At 36.9% G+C, this 26,874-nt stretch overlaps 1 protein-coding gene across 2 annotated transcripts in view; it reads left to right on the plus strand.

The window, feature by feature from the left end:
• The window catches only part of Grm5 (glutamate metabotropic receptor 5), a 433,207-nt gene that overhangs the window by 368,938 nt on the left and 37,395 nt on the right, over positions 1–26,874 (plus strand). For both annotated transcript variants that reach the window (XM_051192180.1, XM_051192181.1), the window contains exon 7: positions 14,351–15,290. In XM_051192180.1, coding sequence (XP_051048137.1) covers positions 14,351–15,290 — 940 coding nt within the window. The remainder of the gene's footprint in view (positions 1–14,350; positions 15,291–26,874) is intronic.

Consider the following 26,874-nt stretch of genomic DNA (forward strand, 5'->3'; position numbering starts at 1 on the left):
ACCTGGTACTCTGTTTCAGGCAGTCTGGCTTGATCAAACCACATTAGTCTGGAAAGAATCCACAGCTTTTTATTTTCTGTGGAAACAAAACTAGAAATCCTTTTCCCCAGTAACTTGTCCTTGAACTTAAATTTTGGAGTCAAAGCATTTTTTTTAATTTACTATTTTACAGGTCAATCCCAGTTCCCTCTCCCTCCCTCCCTCACTTTTACCCTCTCTGCCCTCTCACGTGCACCTTAACCACCATCCCCTCCTCAATTCCATATGCCATCCAGTTGGGGTCATGTAGATCTGACAGGTCATGTGAAGTAAGGACTAGGGCTTCTCTCCTGTCTCTAGGTTAAGGCAGTTATCCCTCCATGGGGGATTACACATTTAGTTTTTAAATAAAAATATTTCATAACATTCTCTTAAATGATAATGAAAAATAAATTTGAAAATTGTTACTCTAGAAAACTACAGTAACAAGATTTAGAGCAATCAATGTGAATCTATTGATGTATACGCTAAAATAATGTAGTAGGTATGAAAATCAATGAGGAAATTGAGGATAAACATTGTTAAAATTAGGTAATTTGTTCTCTAATTAAAAAAGAATGTCAGTGCAATAATGGTCTACTTTCAGATGAGAAGGAAAAGTGGCCTAAGGACAATTTGTGTGGAACAGTCAGAAGTTTCTAAAAGCTTCTATTTGCCAGAATCTTTTTCATGCTTCCCCACATCTTGACACCATAAAATTTTCCTATTTTGTGGTGTGTGTGTGTGTGTGTGTGTGTGTGTGTGTGTGTGTGTGTGTGTGTGTGTGCTTTGCTAAAAATCTTTCAGGTAAGTTGTAAGTAGAAATATTCTCAGATCTTTAATATCCTATCCAAAGTTGCAAAGTCATTCCCTGTTCACTCTCTCAGGGACTGGCACCCTCCAATGAACCCATTGAAAGTTAAAAGTAAACTCAACTTGGCTTTCAATCAGGAAGCAGTGGGAAGTCTGTGATAGGAAGATAACAATGGTTTCCATCTTCTCAATCACAAAGAAATGGGACTTCTAGGGCAGTGCTGCGAAAATGGAAGATGGTGCCTAGCAAGTCTTCCAGTTCATTGAGTGACTTCATTGCTTTAGAGTTTGAAAATTGAATTAAGGAGAAAAAGTTAGGATAGTTAAACAATAAAGAGTCCAGAGGGGATCTGGAGGAAGTGGTAGAAGTGCTCCCAGGGGCTGTGAGCAGTGGCTGGTCTCTGAAATCATAGCCTGAGCTACTCTTTGGAAGTGTTTATTTATATATGTTTCTCCTCTCATCCAACCTTATGGGACTCTTTATGCCTTTTAATATATAAGTATATTCACTTAGTAAAAGCATGTGAGATTGTCTGGCATTGCTAACATCTATATCATCTTGAGTATTTTCTGTTTCAATCCTAAAACTTAGGTACTATACTTTACAAATGAGATAACTAAGATCCAGGAAAATTGTATACATTGTTCCAAACCATACACCTCAAGGAAACTCAAGCCCACAGGGGCTATGTTGTGCTACTTTCCTTCTGTGGCACCATCATTGCTTAGTCCCATATTTCCAGGAAAGTATAGAAAAAGAGAATTCAGATTCAAATTTGCCAAACTATTAATTGCCTCTAGGATATTCTGGTATTTTTCACTCTATGTGTTTAAAGCAGGCTATTTGGTCTTTATAATTAAATGTAGACACAGGAATGGGGAATTCTTGCCATTTACAGATATTTTGTGTTTCTGATACTTTTTTGTGGGAATTTAGATTGGAATATTTATTTTTATCTTTCTAGCTTTAACAGCGTTTGTAATCATAATAGAATGGTGCTGTCTAGATGTTAACTTCTGGTTTCTGTAGCAGTCTAACCAGGACCACATGCTACACAGCTGGCTGCCCTGTCATTGATTCATTTTACAAATAATTTAATGTTTTTCACACAGGAAGAGTTCTGTTACTTAAAATGAAATGTGACTAACCTTCCATTTCTGAAGATTCACAAGTTCATAGTAGAAGCCTGACTTAAATAATCTCATTGAGATTATAGATGTGATGTATACACATAGCAGGTGCAAACCCAGCACTTGGGTTTGAATATTCCAGAATCTGGCTGGATATGCAGGCAAAAAGTCTGTCCAGATACAGAAGCAAATAAAGAAGCAATTCAATATATTTAAGTTTTCCTACTCTAAAATGGAAATTGATTTAACTATAGTCAAATAAGAGAAAGGAGGAAATAAAGTGAAAAAATGTGGAAGTAGAGGGGGTCTAGGTCTGATAGAACCATTGATCAACAAAGTCTATCAATAACGGATATCGATCAGGTCCTGAAAGTTTGAAGGATCTTCTGAGAGAAGAGGGAATGAGTCCTTGACAGAGTGAGAAATTCAGTTGGAAAAACTGAATTCCCGCACAGCTGGGGAATCCTCTTGAACCCTGGATTAGGCACAAAATGCAGCCAAGCACTTGTTTTCATAGAGAGATCCTTTCTTAAGCAAGGAAGAAATGTTAAAGTGGCTGCTTTCTGACACAGGCAGAAATCAGCAGCAAATGACCACGGATGTTTAAGAGGAAAGGGCAAAGTCTGTGTTCGAATGGGCTAGGTAGTAAAAGAGATAGGGGACCAGGGAGAAAGGAAAGGGAACAAGGGAAAGAGGCAGGGGTATTTGTCCTGAATGGACAAAAGACTGCCTCTGGATGGAGATGAGACAGACACATAGGCAAATGGCGATTTATAAAGATAAAGGGGGAAACTCTGTGTTAGGATGAGACATTTAATTTTAATTGGGCATATTAATTAGTTGAGTCAATGGGGGTTTTTGATAGCTGGACTTCAGTAGTCAGCCTCAGGAGGAGGAAGTGACCAAATAAGGGTGGGTAGCTTTAGGAATATAATCTGATTTTAGCAAGGCAGAGGGAATGAAGGAGAAGGGCAACTACTGCCCAAGCCACATGTTCCAATGAGCTAGTGTCCCTTTAAAAGCAACCTCAAACTGTGGGAGCACGTACCCCATGGATGGATAGTCCTTTAACCTAGAGGCAAGAGGGAGGGCCTAGTCCCTACTCCAAATGACTTGACAGATTTTATTGCCCCCTCCTGGAAGGCACCACCCTCTCTGTGGAGTGGGGGGGGGGGAATTGGATAGGAGAGTGGTCAGGGGCATGGGAGGGAGGGAGAAAGAGAGATAGGGAGGGAGAAGGAACTGGCGATGATATGTAAAATAAAAAAAAAATAAATAAATAAATCCTCAGGCACAAAGACCATAAAGAAAATTTAGTTCACATCTAAAGTATAAGTATACACCTAAACATATTTTTTCCTATCCTTCCCATCCTCCCCCTCTCATCCCATCCCTGTGCCCCCTCTCTCATCCCATTCCCCACCCACTCCACAGATAGGGTGAGGACTTCCAAGAAGAACCATCAAATTCCACCAAGTCATTTGGAGTAGAACCTAGGCCCTCCCTGTGTCTCTAGGTTAAGGGAACATCCTTCCATGGGGAAGGGGAATGTGCTCCCAAAGTCCTTTTGTATACCAGGGACAGATCCTGGTTCCACTGTCAGAGGTCCTGTAGTCTGCCCAGGCCCTACAACTGAGACCAATGTTCAGGGGGTCTGGGTCAGTCTGATGCTGGATTACCTAGCTGTCATTCTGGGGTCCATGAGCACCCTCCTATTCAGGTCAGCTGTCTCTGTGGGTCTCTGCAGTCTGGTCTTGACCCCTTTGCTCATCACTCCTCCCTCTCTGCAACTGGACTCCAGGAGTTCAGCTCAGTGTTTAGATGTGGGTGTCTGCTTTTGTCTCTATCAGCTACTAAATGAGGACTCTAGGATAACATATAAGTTAGTTATCAATCTCATTATCTGGGAAGGGCATTTAAGGTTGCCTCTCCACTATTGCTCAGATTGTTAGTTGGGGTCATCCTTGTAGGTCTCTGGATATTTCTCTAGTGGCAATTCTCTCTTCAAACCTATAATGGCTCCCTCTAATTTGGTTATCTCTTTTCTTGCTCTTGTCTATTCATCCCTGGCTCAATCTTCCTGGTCTCTCATGTTCTCCTCTCTCCTCCTCTTCTCCCCTTTTATTTTTCCCAATATGCTCAGGATATCTTGTCCCTTTCCCTTTCTGTGGGGGACTTTGTATGACTCTCTTAGGATCCTCTTTGTATCCTAGTTTATCTGGTGGTGTGAATTATAGGCTGGTGATCCTTTGCTCTACCTCTAAAATCTATATATGTGTGAGTACATACCATGTTCTTCTTTTTGTGACTGGGTTACCTCACTCAGGATGGTTTCAAGTTGCCTGCGAATTTCAAGATTCCATTTTTTGTTTGTTTGTTTTTGTTTTTTTCCAGCTGAGTAGTATTCCATTGTGTAAATGTACCACATATTTTTTTATCCATTCATTAGTTGAAGGGCATTTAGGTTGCTTCCAGGTTCTACCTATTACAAATAATGCTGCTATAAATATAGTTGAACAGATGTCATTGTTGCATTCATGTACACCTGAACATATTTTAATACTAAACATAGCCCTTTAGAATCAAGTGTGAAACAAGTTCCCAGTCATAATTTTATAAAAGCCTTCAATATGGAATTTATCTTTTCCTAAATAAAACAAGAATCATAACAATGACTATTTGTGAAAGAAAGTGCCTGTTTTAACAATAGAATCCCCCAGGCCCCTGAGCACTAAGGACTCCATTAAAAGTGTGATACATACACATAATCAAAACCATATAAGGAAGTTAAATTTATATCAAATATATAAAAATATATAAATAAATAAATAAATATAAATTTATATCAAATTTATCTGTGTGTTTTGACTATACTCAAGATATGCCTCCAATAATTCTTTATTAAGTTCCAAGAGCACAGAGTTTAAATCAATAGAATTTTGGAGTCAGTGACAGCCATGTTCAAATCTGTTCCACAAATGATTCAGCATGTGGTATCAAGCAAATTAATCTCCTTCATCTTCGATTATCAGCTTGCTTGTCATACTGGAGAAGGTATGAAATACAATACAAATAATTTAAAACCTGTTCTGATAGTAATTAAATGTTGTTATTCTTCTAAAGTTTTGAAAACAATAACTAAAGACAGGAGGATGATTTAGGCAGGATGCCCTGGTTCTTTTCCAACAATTATCTTGATGTGACCTGTCCCCTCAGTGTTGATAAGAACAATGTTGCTTTGTTTTTAATGATATGCTACCACTTCCTTATGGAAAAGTTGTAAAATGTCTTCTGCCTCTTCCTATGTCTCAACTTCTATCAATCTGTAAACAGTTTCAAACCAGAAAGTGTAACAAGATAAATAAAAGACCCAGAGACTGATATTGAGATTCAGGCTTCAAGCTGAAGATCAGGAAAGCAAAGCAGTCAGCCACAGACTGTAAGGCCATCCTGGCTCCACCAAACCTCAGACTGCAATCCCACACTGCTATGCTCTCCTGAATGTGGCTGGGGAATCCTGAGACTGAATACCAGCTCTAAGACCTTGTTCCTGTCTTATATACCTTCCTAATGCCGATTAAAGGCACATGATCCCAGGTGCTGGGATCAAAGGCATGAGCTCTGTTACTTTTCACTATGTGAAGGCTATGATGACTTGAAATAGCAGAGATACATCTATCTCTAAATCCTAGGTCCTGGGATTAAAGATGTGTACCATCACAGCCTGATTTGAGGCTGACTATAAGTTCTGAATCCTCAGGCAAGCTTTAATGAATCATAAATAATATATCACCACAAGAAAGTAGTAACTGACAAACATCACTTACTCTGAGGAGAAAACATGGTGAAAGCTCTATTCTCAATGGAAATTCCTAGAACTGATCCTAAAGGAAAACATACATCAATTTGCATCTTGTCAGAAACACAGCAATGAGAAATAACCACAGTGTACTTCATAGTGATCAATTTGTGGTTTGTACAAAACATTGGCACCATGGTCAGACTACTCTGATGTGGTCAAACTAGAGAAAACAATATGGTTTCATTGATCTTAATTTCATATTTGCCCAAAGTAAATTATTACAATTTTCCAGTGAACATAAAACATTGTAAGTGAGTGCTTAATCCTACACTATCTAAGCTACTTGGGGAAGGCTTCATCAATTATTAGCATATTGTATGAGTGATGTGGAAGAAATTAATGTTTTCTATCTTCACATCACTTACAGACTATAGTAAGTGGGGTGAAAATGCACAGAATATTATGCTTCCTTGTACTTACAACTGAAGAAAATATAATGCCATTTTCTTGAAGCTACTTATATATAAAGAGGCCAGTAAGATATAACAGCCTGCTTTCCCCTGGAAGAGCATAGGACAGTAGAATTAAACACAGGCAATTTACCAGATATTGAGTCACTTTTGTTTTGCGTACATACCTCTCCTTTTTCCCTTTTCCTAATTACATAATTGTCTGCCATTGTTGAGGTCACATATTGTATTGTTTTGGATTGTTCTCATAGCAGCCCTTGAACTGTAGGTAAGCAGGTATTATCATCTTTCCTTTGAAAGCCCTCAGTATCTTCTCATATAAGGTCTCTGCCTAAGCCTCTAGTGACTGTACTTGTACTTGTGCCTGACTTCACATTCTGGTTGTATTGTTTACGTCACTTCTACTCTTTCCATGGAGTTCCTTTCAAACACTCTGCACTTCTTATCCTACCTCTGTCTCTTTAACTAAAAATAGATTAAAAGACAATGCCCCATACCTCATAATAATGTTGGATCAAGCTTATTAATATCCCTATAACATTTAGCACACTGAGTAGCACTGTGATAAAAAAAAAACTGGGTATTTGGAATAGTCTTCCAAAGTAACAATGGCTGCCTTCATAAGTCCATAGTGCAGACCCACTATCTTAAATGGAGTTCATGGTCAATAATGCATGTTGAATTCAGAACCAAATGGAAGGCTCTAGTTGTCCTGTGTGAATAACTTTCCATCATTTGGTGGTTAGGAAAAAGCATTAATCTTTTCCCATGTGCATCTTTCTTCTGTGTGTGTTGGGGAATTGATCCCATATTTTCTTTCTGTAATAAAAAACGAACATTTTAATTAATTAAATCAGATAGTAGCTCACTTGGGAAGTGCTTTTAAGATTGTATTACTTAAAAATTAGGATGAAGTAGTCTTGGGAAGAAAAGCAGGAGGAAACATTTGTGTAAGAACATGCATATGATTTTGCAAACAGCCTTAAGAACAGTAGTATGAGTTGAGGCTCAAAAAAATCCCAGAATGTCTCAAACAGGGAGAAAACCTAGGGTTTGTGGGTAAAGAAGGAAAACAGTGTGGCTTAGAACATGTCTGTTAAATGTCTGAATCACAAAGTCAGAATGCCTTTAAGCACTAGGAAGAAAAACCAACTCCTGGAAGAAACTGTTTCTCATGAATCTGACTAAAAATACGGGAAAAGTGTCTTGACCACCACCCTGCCAGTTAGGAAAGGTAAATAAAAGTTAACAGAAAAGCCCTTCTTATGGTTAATATGATACATGTAAAATTCAGGGACTGGTTTAAAGTGAAGACTTTGATGTTTGATTTTAGTAAAATGCTGGGTCTCTGTATTTATCAGTGAGTGTTCCTATACTGGTTTCCACAGATTCAAACATTCATTATAGCTAAGGAAAGGCTTTGTTGTATCCATTTTATGTGTAGAAGTACAAACAAGTAGAATAAATGCTCCTGTAACTTGGAATCACTTACTTTCAAACTGAAAATGAAACACATGACTACTTACTTCTCACTTGATCCCTTATCCAGTAGGTCAGTCAGCCACCCTATCCCACTGTCACTTTTACTCAAGGCACTGCCCTTGGCATTACCCATAATGCAGTCACAGAAAAATAATGTTTCTGCCCTTATATTGCTCAGCCTACCTTATTACACAGTCTGGCAAACACTGGCACAGGCGAGAGAGACCTATGATCTCATGGGAGGAACTTGGCTCTCAGGCTTAGGGAATCCAAAAAATCATTCTGTGAGAGAATCTACAAAATGGAAGAATAATGAAAAACTATTTGTGATGAGAATAAAGGGGAGAGAGGCAGAGAGGAGTTCTTCTGCTGCACTTATTATTTCAGTCCACATGCTGTGTTTTCCCACTCTTATTCTTCTACTGCGACAAGAAGTCATATGTCTCAAAGCTGTCCCCTGCAAATGTGATCTGTGATAGGCCTTCCCATCAGTATTCTGCAGCACTATTACATTTTTACTTAGGTTTTAATTGTGAAATAAATCTTAGTACAATATTGCATACCTCCCTATAATACATAATCAATAAATTAGCAACAAAAAGTAATCTTTGAATTTTCAGCTCTTCAAAAGAGTTTTATTAAAAGAACGTAAAACAAAAGCTGTATAATAAACTATGATGGGTATGAAATTCCTCAGTGATGAATAGGTGACTAGGAAGCCACTGGGTAGCATCACTGGGAATGTATAGCAATTAATCCTTATTGTCTTGTGTTGTGGCTGCTCTGTGCTAGAAAATTTTAGGGGCATAAGAATAACAATTTACTACCCCACATCTTTGCCCAGACACCCTCAGGTTGCACACACCATAGAGAAAACCTACTGAAGAGCTTGAAACCAAAAGAACCCTTAGAAGGGGCATGAATTTATTCCAGAGTTACAACCACCAAGCAAGTCTGTCATTGCCAGCCCTTCTTTTCTCAGTTCAGACATTCCCATTTGATTGTGATTTTTTTTTTTATTCTATAGCCTCAGGAACTCTTTCTGAGGAGTTGCTTTTCCCAATGGTTTTAAAACAAGTGAATAAATGACTAACATCAAGGTTTTAATATCAGTCCCAGCATGTCAATATATCCCATTCAGCTTCACATGACCCTCCCTATGAACTAGAGGCAATGATACTTATCTGTCTTATGAATTACGAAAATAATATACAACTTCTGGACTAGGACATGAGAAGTCCTGACACTCAAATACAGTATTGGGTCCCTCCAACATAATGAGAATAAACCTACTTCTGATTGGAGTAGTTACTAATGAAATCATCCATGACATTTCCAGTAAAGATTAAAATTTTATTTTGGGCATGCTTTTCTAAATTATGCTCATTTATATGTGCATTATTATTTATCACAGGAACATTTGCCATAGCCCATAAGTGGAGGTTAGATGATAACTTGTAGAATTTTTTTCTCCCCTATTGTGAGACCTAAATATTGACTTCAGTTCTTCAGAATTTGTATCAAGGTCTCCTAGACTCTTGGTCTTCTTGCCATCTTCATGACATGTTTCAATTCATGCCAAAAAAAATGGTTAAAACAGTGAGCTATTGTGTCTTTCCTGAGGAGGACAGGACTTGAGAACTTTGAGGTTGTTTAACATTTCAAAGTGTTGCAATTAACATACTTCATAAAATAATGGATTCCAGATTATATAAGTAGGTGATATTTGTTATTGATTGACTTATGAACTAAGATGTGGGCCATATAAGCATGAGAACCTAAGTCCATATCTCCAGACTTACAAAATAATCTAAGAATGAATTTACATGCCTGTAACCCCAGCATTGAAGGTACAGACAGAAAAAAAAATAGTTTTGGGAACTGACTGACCAGCAAGCTTAACTAAAAGGGCAAGATCCCAGTTCAGTGAGAGACCTTGTCCCATAGGAATAAGGCAGAGCAGAGTGGAGGAAGACAGTGTAAGTGTTCTTCTGGCCTCCACATACACCTAAGTGTGGGCACTCCTGAATTTACAAAACATACACCACAAGCATATACATCATAAAACACACACACACACAGAGAGAGAGAGAGAGAGAGAGAGAGAGAGAGAGAGAGAGAGAGAGAGAGAGAGATTGAGAGAGAATGATTCAGTTTGCTGCATCTCTCTCCTCTGCATCAAGGCTGAGGATGGCATTCCACCATATAAAATGGGCTTCAAAACACCAACTCATACACCAGGAATAGATCCTGTTCTCACTGCCAGGGGTCCCACAAACAGATCATTCTACAAAACTGCCACCCACACACAGGCTACCCAGCTGTCTCTTTCTTAACACAAGAAATTAATTGTCCAGATCCAGTAAATTTTCACAAGTGATATCAATCAATGATAAAATATTTATAAAATGGGTAGGTAAGAGTGAGACTATTTCTAATATAAAACATTTCTTACAAGGTTTGTGGTCTATTTACCTAGTGTTGCCATCTCTAGGTATCATCTTACATCAAAAATCTAACTATAGTAAAAAAAAATTCAGAATTCAATCTATAATTGTTCATAATAGCTGTGTAATTTAGACTTTCTAAAAGCAGTGGAAAATGACTTGTTCCACACATCACAATGTTAATTGCATACTTTTAAGGTAAATATTAATTTTTGAGTTGCTATGCCAACCATAGGAGTGATTCTCATTACACTAAGACATCACTTATGGACAAAAGAAAAGCCTTATAATTAACATCACGTGCTGGCAACAATGTAAAGAAGACAAATTTAACATATCTCTGCATATATAAAAATAGATTGAAATCATACTATATATTATAGACTTATTTATTATAAAGAGTTTAAAATAGTAAACTATTTCCAATTCATTGAACTATGAAAGTTATTTTACCAGAAGCTAAGTGAATTAAAAAAAAAAAAAATAGGAAGATAGGGGATGTCGATTTAGTAAACAATTCCAAGCATTCCTGAGATCTCAGACCAACATTATGGATATCTCATCTTGAGAGGTTAAAAAGAAGGGGTAATTAATAGCAAATGGTGTACTAGTAAAAGAGAGTGAAAGCAAATATGATGTTTCGGTCAACATTTCCTGCTCAAACATGTCTGTTGCTTCAGTGTCAAAAGATGGGTTCAATATCTCCTACTTATTTTCTTATTGTGAACATCCCTAACCATCAGCAAAGGGCACGTGCATCTTATTCTCAGACATTTTCAATATTAAGTTTCTTTCACCAAAAATGTATTAAGAGTTGCAGAGATTGTTAAGATGCCCCTGTTCTTCTGACTTAGAGAAGAACACTAGCATCTGTCTCTCAATCCCCCTAGCCTGAACTGGCAGTTGGAAAGAAGTTTAAAATGCATCTTCTGGGAACTGTTAACCATGGGAATATTGTGTTTAAGTGTTCTATCTAAATGTGAAGCGAGAGTGCCAGCTATGAGAGAGCAGTCACTTCAAATTTAGGGGCTCCAGAGGTACAAAGTATTCATCAATCCTGTTATGAGATCTTGAAACACCTTAGGGGGAATCACACAATCAATGTGGATGATACTATTCTGGTAGCTTCTTTCCTTGAACAAATTGTTGTCTTTTCAGTTTAAGGTGGGAAAAGATGTGTTTTTCTTGTTAAGAGAAAAATTCTAAACCAGATACAAAACAGGAAGGAGTCAATAGGGAGAACCTAAATAAGTGATGTCAGGCCCTGGTGATTATTTTCTAATCTAAGGTCCCACTGCTTTTCTAGGAAAGAATAAAACACAAGGAATTCCATAGCTATGATGAAGATTAGTACTCCTAAAATGTGATAACATATACTGAATTAATAAACTAATAAGTGACTAATAAGTACAAGCAAACTATAAAATACATGCACTCTAGATTCTTAGTTAGTATCTGTACCTAATTCCTTACATGGAGAATGAAATGGATATAAAAAGCAAACCAGTGGTAAAAAAAAAAAAGAAAATATTCAGAAATTGGAAGAAAAATGTAAGATTGTCATTTCAGATATTTGCAGACAGTATACATATTAGGGACCATAATCATTGTTAACAAATTCACAGCAGAGTAAAATTTGTATTATTTTATGATTCTCTGAAATTAGATATAATATGTTCCATATTAAACAGGTTGGTCTCTCTTAAAAATTAATAATAGGCTCATGGTAGGTAAAGATTACTGGAAGATTTACCTCTGGACTTGAAACTTGAATCTTCCAGAAAGAACTGAAAAAGAATCTTAAGTGATGTTACCCCAGCAAGCTAGAGTGGAACACACAATAAACCACTTTTCTTTGACATCAGAAACACTTTTCTTCCTAACCAGTGAATCTTAGGACATCCCTTACATATCCTGCTTCACTACCATTCCTTACTGAAAGACTGCCTTCATCTGCCCTTATGGATATTTTATCTATTTATTCACATGATATTCTTTTGAAGTAGAAACAGTTCACTTTGAATTAGCTATAACTTAAAGTTTCTGATCCCATATGCTCACTTGACCATACACAGAACACAACACATCCAACCCAAGACACACTGTATCACCATAAGTTGTGATACTTCTGTTTTAATTAGTGGCTGCATAAGTTTTCACTCCCACCAGCAATGGAGGAGTGTTTCCCTGGCCAACATGAGCTGTCACTTGCATTATCAATCTTAGCCATTCTGTAGCTGAAAATGAAGTCCCAAAGTACATTTGATTTGTATTTCTGATAGCTAAGCATGTTGAGCATTTCTTTTTTTTTTTTTTTACATATTTTTATTTAAATTTGAAACAAGCTTGTTTTACATATCAATTCCAATTCCCCACACCTTCCCATCTTACCCTGCCCCCCGCCCCGCACCACCAACCACCATCCCATCTCCTTTCTGCTACCTAGGGAGGGTGTGGCCTTCCATGAGGGGTCTTCACAGTCTGTTATATCATTTGGAGCAGGGCCCAGGCCCTCCCCCATGTGTGTAGGCTGAGGGAGTATCCCTCTATGTGGAATGGGCTCCCAAAGTCCATTCGTATACTAGGGGTAAATACAGATCCACTACCAGAGGCCCCATAGGCTGCCCAGTCCTCCCAACTAACACCACTTTCAGTGAATCTGGGTCAGTCCTATGCTGGTTTCCCAGCTATCAGACTGGAGTCCATGAACTACCCTTGCATATTGAACATTTCTTTAAGTGTTTTCAGCCATTTGAGATTCCTCTATTGAGAATTCTGTTTATATCTGCATCCCATTTTTTCATCTGGCTTGTTTGTGTATTCTTTTAATGTCTAGTTTCTTAATTTCTTTATATACATATTTAGATATTAACCTTCTATCAGATGTGGAGTTCATAAAAACCTTTTCCCATTCTGAGGGCTGCTGCTTTGTTCTTTGCTTTGCCAAAACTTTCCAGTCTCATGAGGACCCCATTTATTAATTGTTTATCTTAGTGTCTGCATTAACAGTGGTCTGTTGAGATCTATGCATTAGCAGTGAGATATGTACGTGTTTATAACTAAAGATGCATATAGTAATCATATTTACTTTGAAATAATCACAAATTTACAAGTTAAAATAACTTATAAAGATTCTTGAGAATACAAATACGTTTTTAGTAGAAGCAATTTTTCAGCGTGTAGATGTCCTCAGGCATACAGTTCTTTTGAGCTCGCAGTACTAATGACTTACTGTATGAAATCTGAAATACTGAAACACATTGCAAGGGTAGATGTAGGTGAAGAAGAGTCATTCCTTTCTATTTTCCAATTGTTTCTTGTGTGTGTGTGTGTGTGTGTGTGTGTGTGTGTGTGTTTATTAAACATATTTCAATTTTTTCCTTTGTTTTCACTAGAATCTTCCATTTGGTGACTTTTAAAAGAAATTTCTGAAAATCTTAACTCTTCCTTTACCAGTGTTAGTCACCTTTTCACAGATTTGCTTTTCATGTACTTTTGCATGCATTAAAACACCTTAGATGGGTCTGAAACTGTTTGCAGCTTTGTCTACAGCCAGATCTCATCTGGATTTCATACGTCAGTCAAAGCATGTCTGAAATGCAGCCACACAAATCTGCCCATACCATTCTTCCACACAGTTCACAATAGAAACTTTGGGTCAGCTGAAGAGTCTCTGACCTGCAAGGTGCCCCAAGTGCCCCTGTGCAGCGTCATGGAAGGCAGTGCATCACCCTGGTACACTGTGGTCTTCCTTTTCTCCTTTTTTCCTAGGTAACCTGTGTCCTTCAGATATACTCAGCTTCATGTTCTGTCACACAGCATTTGCTAGTTCCTATTGTAGGGATCCTTGGTTACTCCTGGCTAAGAATAAAGCCATGCCACTTTTCCTTAGGCTTGTCCAGATGGTAAGTAATGTTTTAAAGATGCCAATTAATTTTTTTCATAATGACAGGAACACTTTTTCATAATGATTATCGTCACTTAGTTTCAGAATGTAAGACACACACTTAACAGTATTAATTTTTCTAAATGTATCTTTGAAGGAATAATTGTATGAGAAACTGAAATTATAAAGGTAAATGAGAGACAGACTGAAATAATCAAAAGCAGCTGTTTGTAAATTTGGGAACCTGTAAGCCAAATTAATTGCTCTCCTTCTTTTTCAATATGTGTCTATGTCTCTGCAGGTTGTGATTTGATCCCAGTACAGTATCTTCGCTGGGGTGACCCTGAACCCATTGCAGCTGTGGTGTTTGCCTGCCTCGGCCTGCTGGCCACCCTGTTTGTGACTGTAGTCTTCATCATTTATAGGGATACTCCGGTGGTCAAGTCCTCCAGCAGAGAGCTCTGCTACATCATCCTTGCCGGCATCTGCCTGGGCTATTTGTGTACTTTCTGCCTCATTGCAAAGCCCAAGCAGATTTACTGCTATCTCCAGAGAATTGGCATCGGTCTCTCTCCAGCTATGAGCTACTCAGCTCTTGTAACCAAGACCAACCGAATTGCAAGGATCCTAGCTGGCAGCAAAAAGAAGATCTGTACCAAAAAGCCCAGATTCATGAGTGCCTGTGCTCAGTTAGTGATTGCCTTCATTCTTATCTGTATCCAGCTGGGCATTATTGTGGCCCTATTTATCATGGAGCCTCCGGATATAATGCATGACTACCCAAGCATTCGAGAAGTCTACTTGATTTGCAACACCACCAATCTAGGGGTTGTCACTCCTCTTGGATACAATGGATTGTTGATTTTGAGCTGCACGTTCTATGCTTTCAAGACCAGAAATGTTCCAGCCAACTTTAACGAGGCCAAGTATATTGCCTTCACCATGTACACAACCTGCATCATATGGCTGGCCTTCGTGCCTATCTACTTTGGGAGCAACTATAAAATCATCACCATGTGTTTCTCAGTCAGCCTCAGTGCCACAGTGGCTCTAGGCTGCATGTTTGTGCCGAAGGTGTACATCATCTTAGCCAAACCGGAGAGAAATGTACGCAGCGCCTTTACAACATCTACGGTGGTGCGCATGCACGTAGGGGACGGCAAGTCATCCTCTGCAGCCAGCAGATCCAGCAGCCTAGTCAATCTGTGGAAGAGGAGGGGCTCCTCTGGGGAAACCCTAAGGTAATGTGAGGGCATAGCAGGGCATGGTTGCTAGGGAAACCATTGCATTTGCTTTGCAGCCTTTCAACAGGGGATATCTACATAACTCAAACTACAGGAGGCAAGGTGCTTTAGTGTTTAAGACTTTCCCAAACGTTTATTGTAGAATTGATTAAGTATTGTAAGGTATATAAGCTAGGGCTAGAAGCTCAGAAATCCAGATGAATAATAAAGCAGTTACATTATAAGGCAAGTTAGTTCAGAAGGGGAGGGAGAACAGAGGTAAATTATATTTTAGTTGAAATGGACAAGTTGAACTCTTTACAGAGATGTTTTAGTAGCCTTAAAGGACAAAACAACACAGTACCTTTGCATACAACTCTACTAAATTCTTGGGTTTCCCAGTTCTTTTTTGCCTAGAGTCACAAATGTCATAAACATCAGCTAATAAATAATTGTAGTCTGCAAATGATCTGCAACCAAAAGCCAATGTGTGAGTGAATTTGAGTGTTACCCTTATAACTCTCCCCCATAGATTCAAAATAGAGATCATGAGTCTTGAGAACCAATTCCATATGTCTAGGGATTATAAATAGAGAATTCCTCTATTTAGGAAGTGCCTATCAAAAAGTAGGTTAGGACATCTCTAATGTAAAACTGTATAAGTAAATGTAAGTTAAATAACTTTCAATTGAAAAGTATCTTTCAAAAATGACGATAAACATCTAAGTAATGTTGCTTGAATCATTCTTATATATTGTCATCTAGCTCTGCTGGAATATTTTCTGTCACCCCTGCTTATTGAAAGCATAAATAGTAGTGATGATGAATATGATGTGTCTGTTGAGGTTTGAAATGAATATATAAGATTCTTGGAGCAGTTTAGTCCTATAGCCTAATCTGTTGTAGATACTAACTTGTACCCTTACCTCATTAAATTATTTTCTAATTACATTTCTCATGTCTTGCCAAATAGGCTGTGTAAAACACTTGACAAACTAAGTTGTATTATTTCCTTCTTTGATAAATGCCAGAGAGTCTTGGTTTAAACACAACAGACTTTCCATATATCTAACATGCTCACATATTTCCCCCATGCCTTCTGACATCTCTATTAAACACTCCTAAAACCTGCAAAATTAGCTTTTCAGATTGGCTAAGACATTTATTTTTTGGACTTTTCTTTCATCAGCCATTTTTTTCAAAAGAAAAATTTCCAGGGAAAACATGATTTATAAGATAGGCAAGCTGGCATGGGGGAACATTGCTTACCTAGGTCCAAGTATCAACAACTCAACAAGTAAGGCTTCTTAGAAAAAAAAAAGCATCTCGTGATGAAAAAGAATGCCATGTAAACCAGCTTTTTCTCTGTTTGAATGCTGACATTTTCATCGCCTCTCTGGATCTTACTGACTTCAAATGACTAATTGTGATCACTTCATTTATATCATTGACTGTAAGGGATGGAAACACATAGTAGGTGCTTTAATCAAAGTAGCATGTTGTGCTAGACAGCCCTGGTACTAAATACTAGCATCAAAAATTATTTAGCTGTACAAACTTTGCTAGGTTTTCTTAGTTTCTCTGGGATTCAGTTCCTACTCTGATGAATGGAGATTGTGAAGTACGGCTGTTCCTCAGTTTTAGGACTACATAACATGCATGTAGCATTTGTCACACATTAGGTATTTCTTAAGAATTATTATTTTAATGAACTAGGTTATCAATTGCCAGTGTTCTTAAATACCTGAAAGCCAGTTATATAAACAAATAGAATGATATTAACAATTAAGAGAGCATCCAAAGGGCAATGCAAGTGTGTGAAGACAATGCTCACATAGTCTGCTCTTTTCAGTCTTTACCATCTTCACATCATACCAGATAGTTTAGCACATCGTGTTTTATACTTTAGTTAAAGCAAGCTTCCTTGAAGTGTAAGCTTCATTTACCTTTCTATAGCTCCCTCTGTCCTTGGCACCTACCAAGACTCACAGTGATATGCCACACATAGAAGCTGATCATTAGTGATGTGTTGGTAGGTTTGATAAATTAATGAATTTAGAATGGTAATAAAGTACTGAGGTTTATTTTTGTTTGTCTTATAATGTGCATAGCACTATGTAACAATCATACTAACTTTCATAAGTGTAAACCTGCAGTATTCTGTGTTACAAATGTACCTCACAGTTCTATCACCACCAGTCTCAAATCAAGAAGTGGATGGACTGTTAATCAATTGTCTTGATACAGTGATACTGTTTATCTGATATTTTACTAATATTTTTAACCATCCTATTTCAACGTTTTTTTTAAGTTATCAGACATAAGATTTTTGTGGCAAAATGTTAACTTGATTTCCTTTCAGAGCCATGATGCTCGTGATATTGAATCTAGAAGTCAGTACAATTGGCTGTTACAATATCAAAAAGATAAAGAAGGGCTTTGGGGCAACTGTTGTGTTCTGTAACCTTAAAGAAAGCATGGTCTGCCCATGTGATTATAGCTGAAATAGGCTACAATCTGATTATAGAGAGATTTTCTTTCTGCCACCAAGTAGGATACGTGAGCTGGCATATGCTGTTGATGTGGAGGAAAAGAAATTCAGAGAAAGCTGTCAATCTCTTGCAGTGCATCCCATCACTGCTGCTCTTTTCAAACTGTAATCCAAATGAGGGATATGACTTAAATTCCTTTTCTCTTTTCCCACCTGTCTAAACTACAATGTTGTTCCTTTTTGATACACAGTCAAAATGCTCTAAGCACTAATGCACTATTTTTCACATTGTAAGACACATTTCTACGAATTTACCTCTCCTTCAAATCCAAGTTTTGTAAAGGTCAGTGTATATCTCATTGTCACACCGGAGTTTAGATAATAGGGAACAAGTGGAAAAGGTACCTCTATATTTTCATGTTTTCCTTTAAATTACCGTCATTACTTGTACTTTTCAGTGACTGAATTCTGCCTTGTGATGTTGAGCTCATGTGTTTGTGTGTAAGAAGGTCTCCAGTAAGTAACTATAATCCAAAAATGTCAGATCTTTAAAGATAAACAGTTCCTATCCTGACCCAATCTTGCTCTGCACCTTTCCTTCTGGTTATGGAGACACCAACTGTTATCAGTCAGAACTGAGTCTGAGTCATGTTTCTCTATATGATCTCATTATGTATCCCTTCATCACCCATCATCCAATCAGTACAGCAATGGATGGTTCTCCATTTTAAAGAGAATGATAATTGCATACTATAGATCAAAGAACATTGTAACAATTCAAAGGTCTCAATGACTGTTTCTAACAGTTAATAAACCCTCTTCGAGAAGGAGCAGATAGGGGCCATACTTGTTCAGCAACATTCTACAAGGATCCATGCCTGTGTTTAAATATAGCAGAAACAACTTGAATAGGGTGTTTTAGTCAGTTTAATAAACTATGAAATGGTACGTAATAATCCTTACTTTAAAGAATGAGGTCCTATATTAATGTTCGGTAACAGCACATAGAAGCAGTCAATAAATACAGAACATTTTAGAATAGAGTTAAATTGAAAGAACCCATTTTCAGATCACCATAAACAGATTCTACTTGTTAGAAAGCATATTTGTCATAATCCTGTAAAAATGGTGTTTATGTCTCATTAAACAAAATTTACTCAAATATCTACCACAAAGTAAGAAAATAGTTCATCATTGTCTTCAAAGGGATCTGGATGGGAAAAGTGTGTGGCAGTGTTCACTAAATAAGCTGATGAATTTTGTTTATAACAGAAAGTGGGAACACACAGTAGTGATAATGGTTGGAGTAATAGAAAAGGACACAGAGAGTTGCAAAGAAGGAAGGAGTGGGAAAGAAATACAGCAATAATTTAAAGAGTATCAATCAGAGAAGTCTTCAGCTATTACTTATTTGCTATGTTCTGTCCACTTTACAGAATTTTTCATGTGTATTGTTCATCTAACATTGATGAACCTCATAAAATATGGGAAATATCAGCACTCACATTTTCCAATTTTTGGGTTAATAAAATTGAGGCTGAGCATCATTTGAAGACTTCTCCATCACCTCATAACTTGGATGTGATGGAGCAGTTTTTAATTTGAGCCTCGGTTGTGCTCACAAGAGTTGATTATTTCCCATTGAACTCTTTCTGAAATATCTGACAGATTTTCTTTGGAAAACAGATTATTATTTTTTTCAAGCAATGCTTGATAAAAACTCTATTCTTTGATTAGAGATAAATTCTGTAATATAAAAAACAATTATTCATTAATTAACTCTTCCCAATCATTTCCTAAATGAAGTGTAAAGACCTAATTATGAAGGCAGCATTTGAACACTTAAAATCTTTTGATTGGATCTACAAATCTCTCCAGCTTTTTTTTTTTTCTGATTTGAAGAAAGTAAATGTGAGTATTGTTATAGAGTATCTGTAATGTATGTGTCAAAGCACCGAACCATAAGCAATTCTCCCATAAAGTATATCATATAAGTTAAACCTGTTCATTATCAATAACATCTGAACAGATATAGCAAATGTCTAAACTTTTAGTCTAAAGGTAAGTTTCTAGTCACTGTTTTCTATCAAGAAAAGATCTGTTTTCTTGGGGGAGGGGGAGTAAGCAAAATTAACTTTGAACAAAATTGTGAGGAGAAAGAAAAAATATAGCTTTACTTTGAGGTAATCCATTTCAACAGGCATATACATACAAGAAAGAATCAGTCTGATCCTTCAATGTGTTCTAAGATGGAACAGCTGGTTGCAAACTACTGGCAGATGCTGAAGAAGCATACAAAACCATCTAAGATGATACTTTCTCCCTACACTGGGATTTCTACTTTTAAGTCATGCTTTATGGCCAGCTATTGAATCTTGATGAATAGACTTGAAATTAACTGGCTCACACCAGAAAAAATGTAGAAAAGGACAGGCTTAGGGCATCTTCAGACATGTAACAAGAACACATTTGATGAGGGAAGAAACACTTTTATATATAAATATATATGAGTATGTACATATATATGAATACATTAGATAAAGCACAGAAAAAACACCTGTACTGACGTATTCTACATAAAAACTGTCATCCTTTCCTAGGAAGGTCCAAATGAAAATTGACTTGTAAAAGATAATTTGACAATTTCAAAGGGACAAATATTACAATTTCACACATATGAGGAATCCATAATACACCTGCATATGTATGCATGCACACACACATACACACACATGCACACACACTCACACATGTATGTCTGAATATGTTTACAGAATGACTGTAATTTGTGTCAAAGCATTGACTTTTAACCAAAATATCAAAGAAGGAAGTATCGTGTGTGTGTGTGTGTGTGTGTGTGTGTGTAATTACATTAGGAAGAGTACTACTTAAGAAAGGAAAGTGATCGTTAAGGGGGGGAGGGAAGAATAGGTGGGGGTAATGGATGGGTCGAATGTGAGTAAAGTATATTCACAGGTGAAGATGTTATAGTAAAACTGAGTTTTAAAAGAGATTATTTAACAAACTCAGGAAGACAGTAAGATGTTTTTACTCAGGTACATGCTCTTACTCATGCTCAGAATTTGCAACATTTCCCATGGGTGTGTAACGTGAAACATGGAAGGGGAAAAGATATCAAAGTATAGTTGATCAACTGAACCAACGAAATGAGAGGGGAATGAAGGAGTGGATACTAGGAAAGCACAAGTATTCCCACATGAACTCATAGTGAGTTCATTCATAATGAAAGCTCTTGCTTTTTTAAAAGAATAATTAAAAAAAAAACCTAGACAGCCCATCTAAGCAACCTTATAAATATACATGCGCACAAACTGTTTTAGTACATGCAAAGGACAACAACTGAACCAAACTTGCCCAATTTATTTCTTCTCAGTTTGAGAAATGTTTTAAAAGTAAGACAATTTATCTATTATAGTTTTAAAGTCTTTAAACATCCTTTAATGTTATGAAGAAATAATGTTCCGGTAGGTTTGCTGTAGAAAACATCATGGCAGCCTACAAAGAAAATATACATAAGGTCTCTAAAGAGTGGTTTATGGTCAGTGAGAAGGAGCCAAGGGGAGTCAACTTGCACCTTTGGTGTGGAGTGAGAATTACTTGGAGCACTGAGGACCTAAGGAAGGAGCACAGCTCATTTTGACTGGTCCAGCACTTTTCTGGGAAATGAAACTGGCTTTCCCTACAGCACAAAGGAAGAGGCCTGGAGTCAGTCATTCAGCTCACCAAAATAGCAAAGGGAGAGCCTTATTTAAATAGGAATGAGTCACTATGGCTTTTTGTTATTTTTTCTTTAATAGAAACATGCTATTTATGCCATCAATGTATATAGGTCCCTGTGATTAACATTTTGGTTCTAGACACTAATTTCACATGTGACATGGTGTAGCATCATTGTCAAGGAGATAATGCCAGGCTTCCATTTAAGTCCTTCACTTCTGCTGCAAATTGACAAATGAATGCAAAACCAGTCCCAATCTAAATAAATCATTGAAGTTGTTAAGTCTGAAGTTCTAGGTCAATAAGATTGTGACTTTCTGGGGACATGGGGTTGAGTTTCTAAGATTCAATGAGCCTTTCATGGCTAAATTAGTACAAGAGAAAAACCCTCCCTCCCTAGAAATATGGTCAAGTTGCAATTAGTATTGTTGCTGCTAACTTAATTTTAGAAACTATCACTTTCTACTTTTGTTTTAATTAACTAATTAACTTTACTTTGATTAACATTGTTACGCGGGTTTACTTAGGCTATCTACTAAAACAACTATTTTCTCATGCATACCCATTGACCAAATTAAAACATGCCTGGAATTCCAATACACTACAAGCTTGAATGTTTCCAATTGCTTAGAGTTCATTAAGGGTTATTAGTCTGTGTGGAATGATGTGTATGCTATTTCTCTCTCTTTAGAGTCTTTTGACTCTTCTGTCTCTTTGAATCCTTTTATTTCCAAGGCAAAGATTCATTAAAAAAAAAAAAAAAACCAAAAACATTAAGTTTAAATCATGTCACATGTCTCATCTATATTCTTCGAATATTTGTGCATTTTGCACATTCTTAGCATCTGTTTGTCGTACTTATTCATAGGTCTTTACTGAGTCCTGAATATTGTCAGGATCTGTGCTAGCTCCTATAGGAATACATGAGTTTTTTAGTACATACACATGATCTTTTACATCTATTCAATGCTTTTTTTTAATATATTTATAGTTTCCTCAGTTCCTGACCCACATTAGTACTTAATAGAGCATGCATACAGGACAGATTGATCATTAGTCTGCCAGGTAGCAGATATCAAATCTCATTCAGCACACTACATTCACATGTGAGAATTCAAAATGAAACTTGTTGTTTAAAACAAAACAAAAGGATGATTTGATGAAACCTAGACAGCACATCTACAGGACCTTACAAGTACACATACACATGAAATGATGCAAAAGATAGCAGCTGAACAAAATGTGCCCAATTTCCAAACTTCTTAGCTTGAGAAAATTTTTAAAAGTAAAACTTGGTTTCCAGCACAGCAAAGAAAATCTTTTCATTCTGTTGGCCTCATTTGTCAGATTTTATCTAAAAGCACTTCTTCCTTAAAAATGTAAGAAGCATCTCAAAAGATCACACTTTTCTTGAGTACCTACTCTGTAGTCATAATTCTGAGGATTCAGAGATCAAAGCAAACTAACCAAAGCAAACAGAGAAACAAAAAAGGCATCTTTGGGCTTATCTTAATCTCTTGAAGGATGCAGACTGGAAACAAATGAACTCAGTGACATGATGAAGAGCTGGAGAGAAGTCTAGGCTAAACAGGGATGGGCAAAAATACACTTAGTGAGAAACTAAGTGTCTCTAAATGAGGAGTTCAAATAAGAGAGTCTGTGCAATGATTCAAGGAGGTTCTGCACGTTAGAACCAGAACTCTTCCCCTGGGTACTATAAGACAGTCCCTAAGTATTTTCAACTGTCAGGGTATCTTCCATGAGCTGTTTCTTCCCTCCTCAGATGGCTTTGGTTGTGGCCTCTTTCAAATCTCCTGGTTTTTAGACTTCTGGTGAGATGGGCAAGAAAAGGAAGCAGCTCTTCTGTATTCTCAAGAGCTGAGTCTCAGGAAGTCATCAGCCCTCAATCTTCCACAGTGTCCTTTCTGAAGCTTCATCATCAAACACTCAATAACTTTACTTGTCAAAAAAGTCTCTCATGATTGCTTTCAGTTAGAAAAAATTCACATCTCCCATCTCCATTCCCAAGGAAGATATAGGTGTCCTCCAACTCCTCACTCCTAGAAAACAAAATTACTATGCTAAATTATTTAATATATATCTCATTAGGTATTCACAGGATTTTAAAATGTATTAACATTTAGAAAACTTACATAATATTTAGTAGTAAGAGTTATTATTTTGGTCTCATAGATAAGAATAATCATTAGGTGAATAGAAGCAAAGTAAAGTCATTAGTTGGTGAATTAATAGGTGGTGAGAAAACAATTTTTTTCAAACCCAGGTACACAAGTATTCAAATCCATTTTGTATTCAAATATTGCTTTTCTGATAGTCATTTTCTCAACCACACATCCATTTTTTTTCTATAATTATTATTCAGTGCAATCATGGTAAATGTATTATGTGATACTGATTTAGTCTCTGAAATGAATGAAGATCACAAGTGGGTGAACAGTCAAGTTAACATTGTAGGACATGTCTCTCACAAATTGCTGTGTTGTGGTTAAATGGGTCTTGCCTTAAAGAGTGCATTCTAATCCTATCTCCAATCTTAAAATCTGGAGACTTAAAGAAAATTTTTAAGTACTTTGAAACTCTACAACATGAGAACAAAAATATTTACAACACAAGGTGTGGAAATGCATGGTATTGATTATGGCCCAAATTCAAAATTGATGCAAAGACAGCTTTCTCCTCTTAATCATAGGGTTGTTCCAGTTCAGTTGCATGTACTACAACACTCAAGTAACATAATAGAAAAGAAGGTTCCACAGCTGCATTCTTCAAGAATCTGTGAGAACATTTAAATTCAGAAGGGGCTAGATTTCCTACTAAATCATTGCTCAATTCTAAGAATGCATGATCTCCGAATCTCCACTGCATTCTTTGATAGTAGGTTTAAGAAGTATTATATGAGTATTTATTTTTGTTTGTATCTTTGTTTTTTGTTTGCTTTCCTTTTTGCAGGTAAGTTTTCTTCAGAGTTTAATGTGTTTTTGATGTTTTACTCAATTTTTAATTTTAATTTTGTGTGGTGGTTTTGTGGGTGTATTTATAGTCCTACGTAATAAGTATGATTTTAGCTTGTGGAGCTAGTGTGAGTGAAGTATGTAGGGATTAAATAATGATTAGATGGAAGAACCCCTGTTCTCCCATAGCATGAAGCTTCCTGGTGAGGCAAAAATTTGCTGTCATTGTTTACATTGACTTAGTCTAAATAAATAAATAAATAAATTGTGGAACGTAGTCACAACTTGTCTCCTCTTAACAGGTTTTCTTGCTGCCTCCTTTGTTGTCTTCTGTCACAACAGGCCACTTTAGATTGTAAACGTGATTCAGAGCAGAAAATGTGATTTCACCATTGCTGCATTAAGTGGCACAAAAAATGCAAACTAGTAATGCCATTTCGTTTCACTTATCCATGTGCCTTTCTTAGTACAAGCTTTAAAATAAGAAAGGTCATGGCTGCAAACAAACATTGAATCCACCACTGACCTGGTTCTTCCCAAACAAACAAGAACTCAAAACCAAAGCATAATGAATATAATGAACTTCCCAGTTTAAAAAAAAAATTAGTTAGAAGCAGCATTTATTAAGCAGGTCCTACTTGTCTCTTGACATTATTCTCTTTCTCTCTCTCTCTCTCTTTGTGTGTGTGTGTGTATGTGTGTGTATGTGTGTGTGTGTGTGTGTGTGTGTGTGTGTGTGTGTGTATTAATCATTATTTTATGTAATCAAATCCCTAAGCCAAGAGTTTCTGATTTAGTAGGTTTGAGGTGGTGGAAAGTGTTAGTGGTTGTTTTGCTTGCTGGTTTGTTTTTATTTTTTGTCATTTGGAGATATTTGGTGAGAGGTAGCCTCATCTGACAAAATGCTTCTATCACACTGGCCAGTAGGAAAGTCTGTAGAGCATTTTCTTAACTATTGATTGATGTAAAAGGACCCAGTCCACTGTGGGCAGGGCTATTCTGAGCAGCTGGTACTGAACTGCATAAAAGGTAAGCTTGGCAAATAATAGGAAACAAACCTGAAACCAGTGTTCCTTTACTATGTCTGCTTCAGTTCCTGTCTTCTCGGTTCCTGCCTTGACGTGTAGGCTATGACCAACAAGTCAAATGACCAACAAGTCAAATAAATGATTTCTTTCCCAATTGCTTTTGATCAGAATATCTATCAGCTCAATAGAAACATAACTAGAACAAATTGGGACCAGAAAGTCTGTATATCTAATGAATTCCCAAGTGATGCTAAGGGATCTGATTTAAGAATAATTTTATACCCAGGCATGGTGGCACATAGTGAGTTGCAAGACAGTCAGAGCTACATAAAGAGACCCTGTCCCAAACAAAACTAAACCAAATAAGAAACAAAATAACCAAAAAGAATCATTTTATAGCTATCCTTTCAAAGTCATGAACAACAATACATGTTGTTATTATTATCTGACTTAAAAGTGAAGAAATTAAAATGCAGAAAGTTTGTATGATCTGTTCAGCATTACAGTTGTCCAGGAGCACACATAAGATTCAAAGTCAATGATAACTTAATCCAAATGCTATGTTCCTTCTACAGTAGCATGACTGATAAACTGTCAAGATCTCTCAAATGGGTAATTGTTCCCACCATTTGTTGTCTGTTTGGACTTTTGTTTATGTTCAAGGTCATTAACCACCTACCTGAGGATAAGATAATAACACTTATTTTGAAAGGATTGATGTTAGTTGATTTTTTCCAGTGTATTTTCCACCCTGCCCTTGAGTAATACTGACATTTCAGTATGTCTCAGAGATGAATACAAACTCTCTACTTTCTGACTTAGGAGAATAACCTTTTACTTCACTAGAGTTAATGTGCAATTTAAGAGACTATTTGTCAGTCTCAGTCTGTATTCAGGTTCAAATAAGCCACTGTATCAGCTTTAAATGAAAGTACATGTTTAATTAGAAGAGTGCGTGAAAAGGCATGAGGGTATGGTTTGATTAGAATCTCTGCGTGATTAACACATTTTCATAAAAACTAAATCTGAAGCAAAGTGTATTTTTTTACTTGACAAAATATCTGACATGAAGTGGTTTGATGAAGGAAAGGTTATTTTGGTTTATAGATTAGGGGATATAATCCATCAGTGTCAAGAAGACAAATCAGCAGGCAAAGGAAGCATGGCAGATAGCAAGAGGCTGGCTGCTCACACTGTGTCATAGTTAGGGTTATCACTGGTGTGATAAAACACCATGACCAAAGGCAAATTGGAGAGGAAAGTGTGTACTTCATACACAGTTCCATATAACAACAGTTCACCATTGAAAGCAGTGAGTGAGGGAATTCGAGCAGAGTAGGAACCTGAAGGCAGGATCTCAGGCAGAGGCCATG

The sequence above is a fragment of the Phodopus roborovskii genome, unplaced genomic scaffold (genome assembly GCF_943737965.1).
Source record: "Phodopus roborovskii unplaced genomic scaffold, PHOROB, whole genome shotgun sequence".
Lineage (NCBI taxonomy): Eukaryota > Metazoa > Chordata > Mammalia > Rodentia > Cricetidae > Phodopus > Phodopus roborovskii.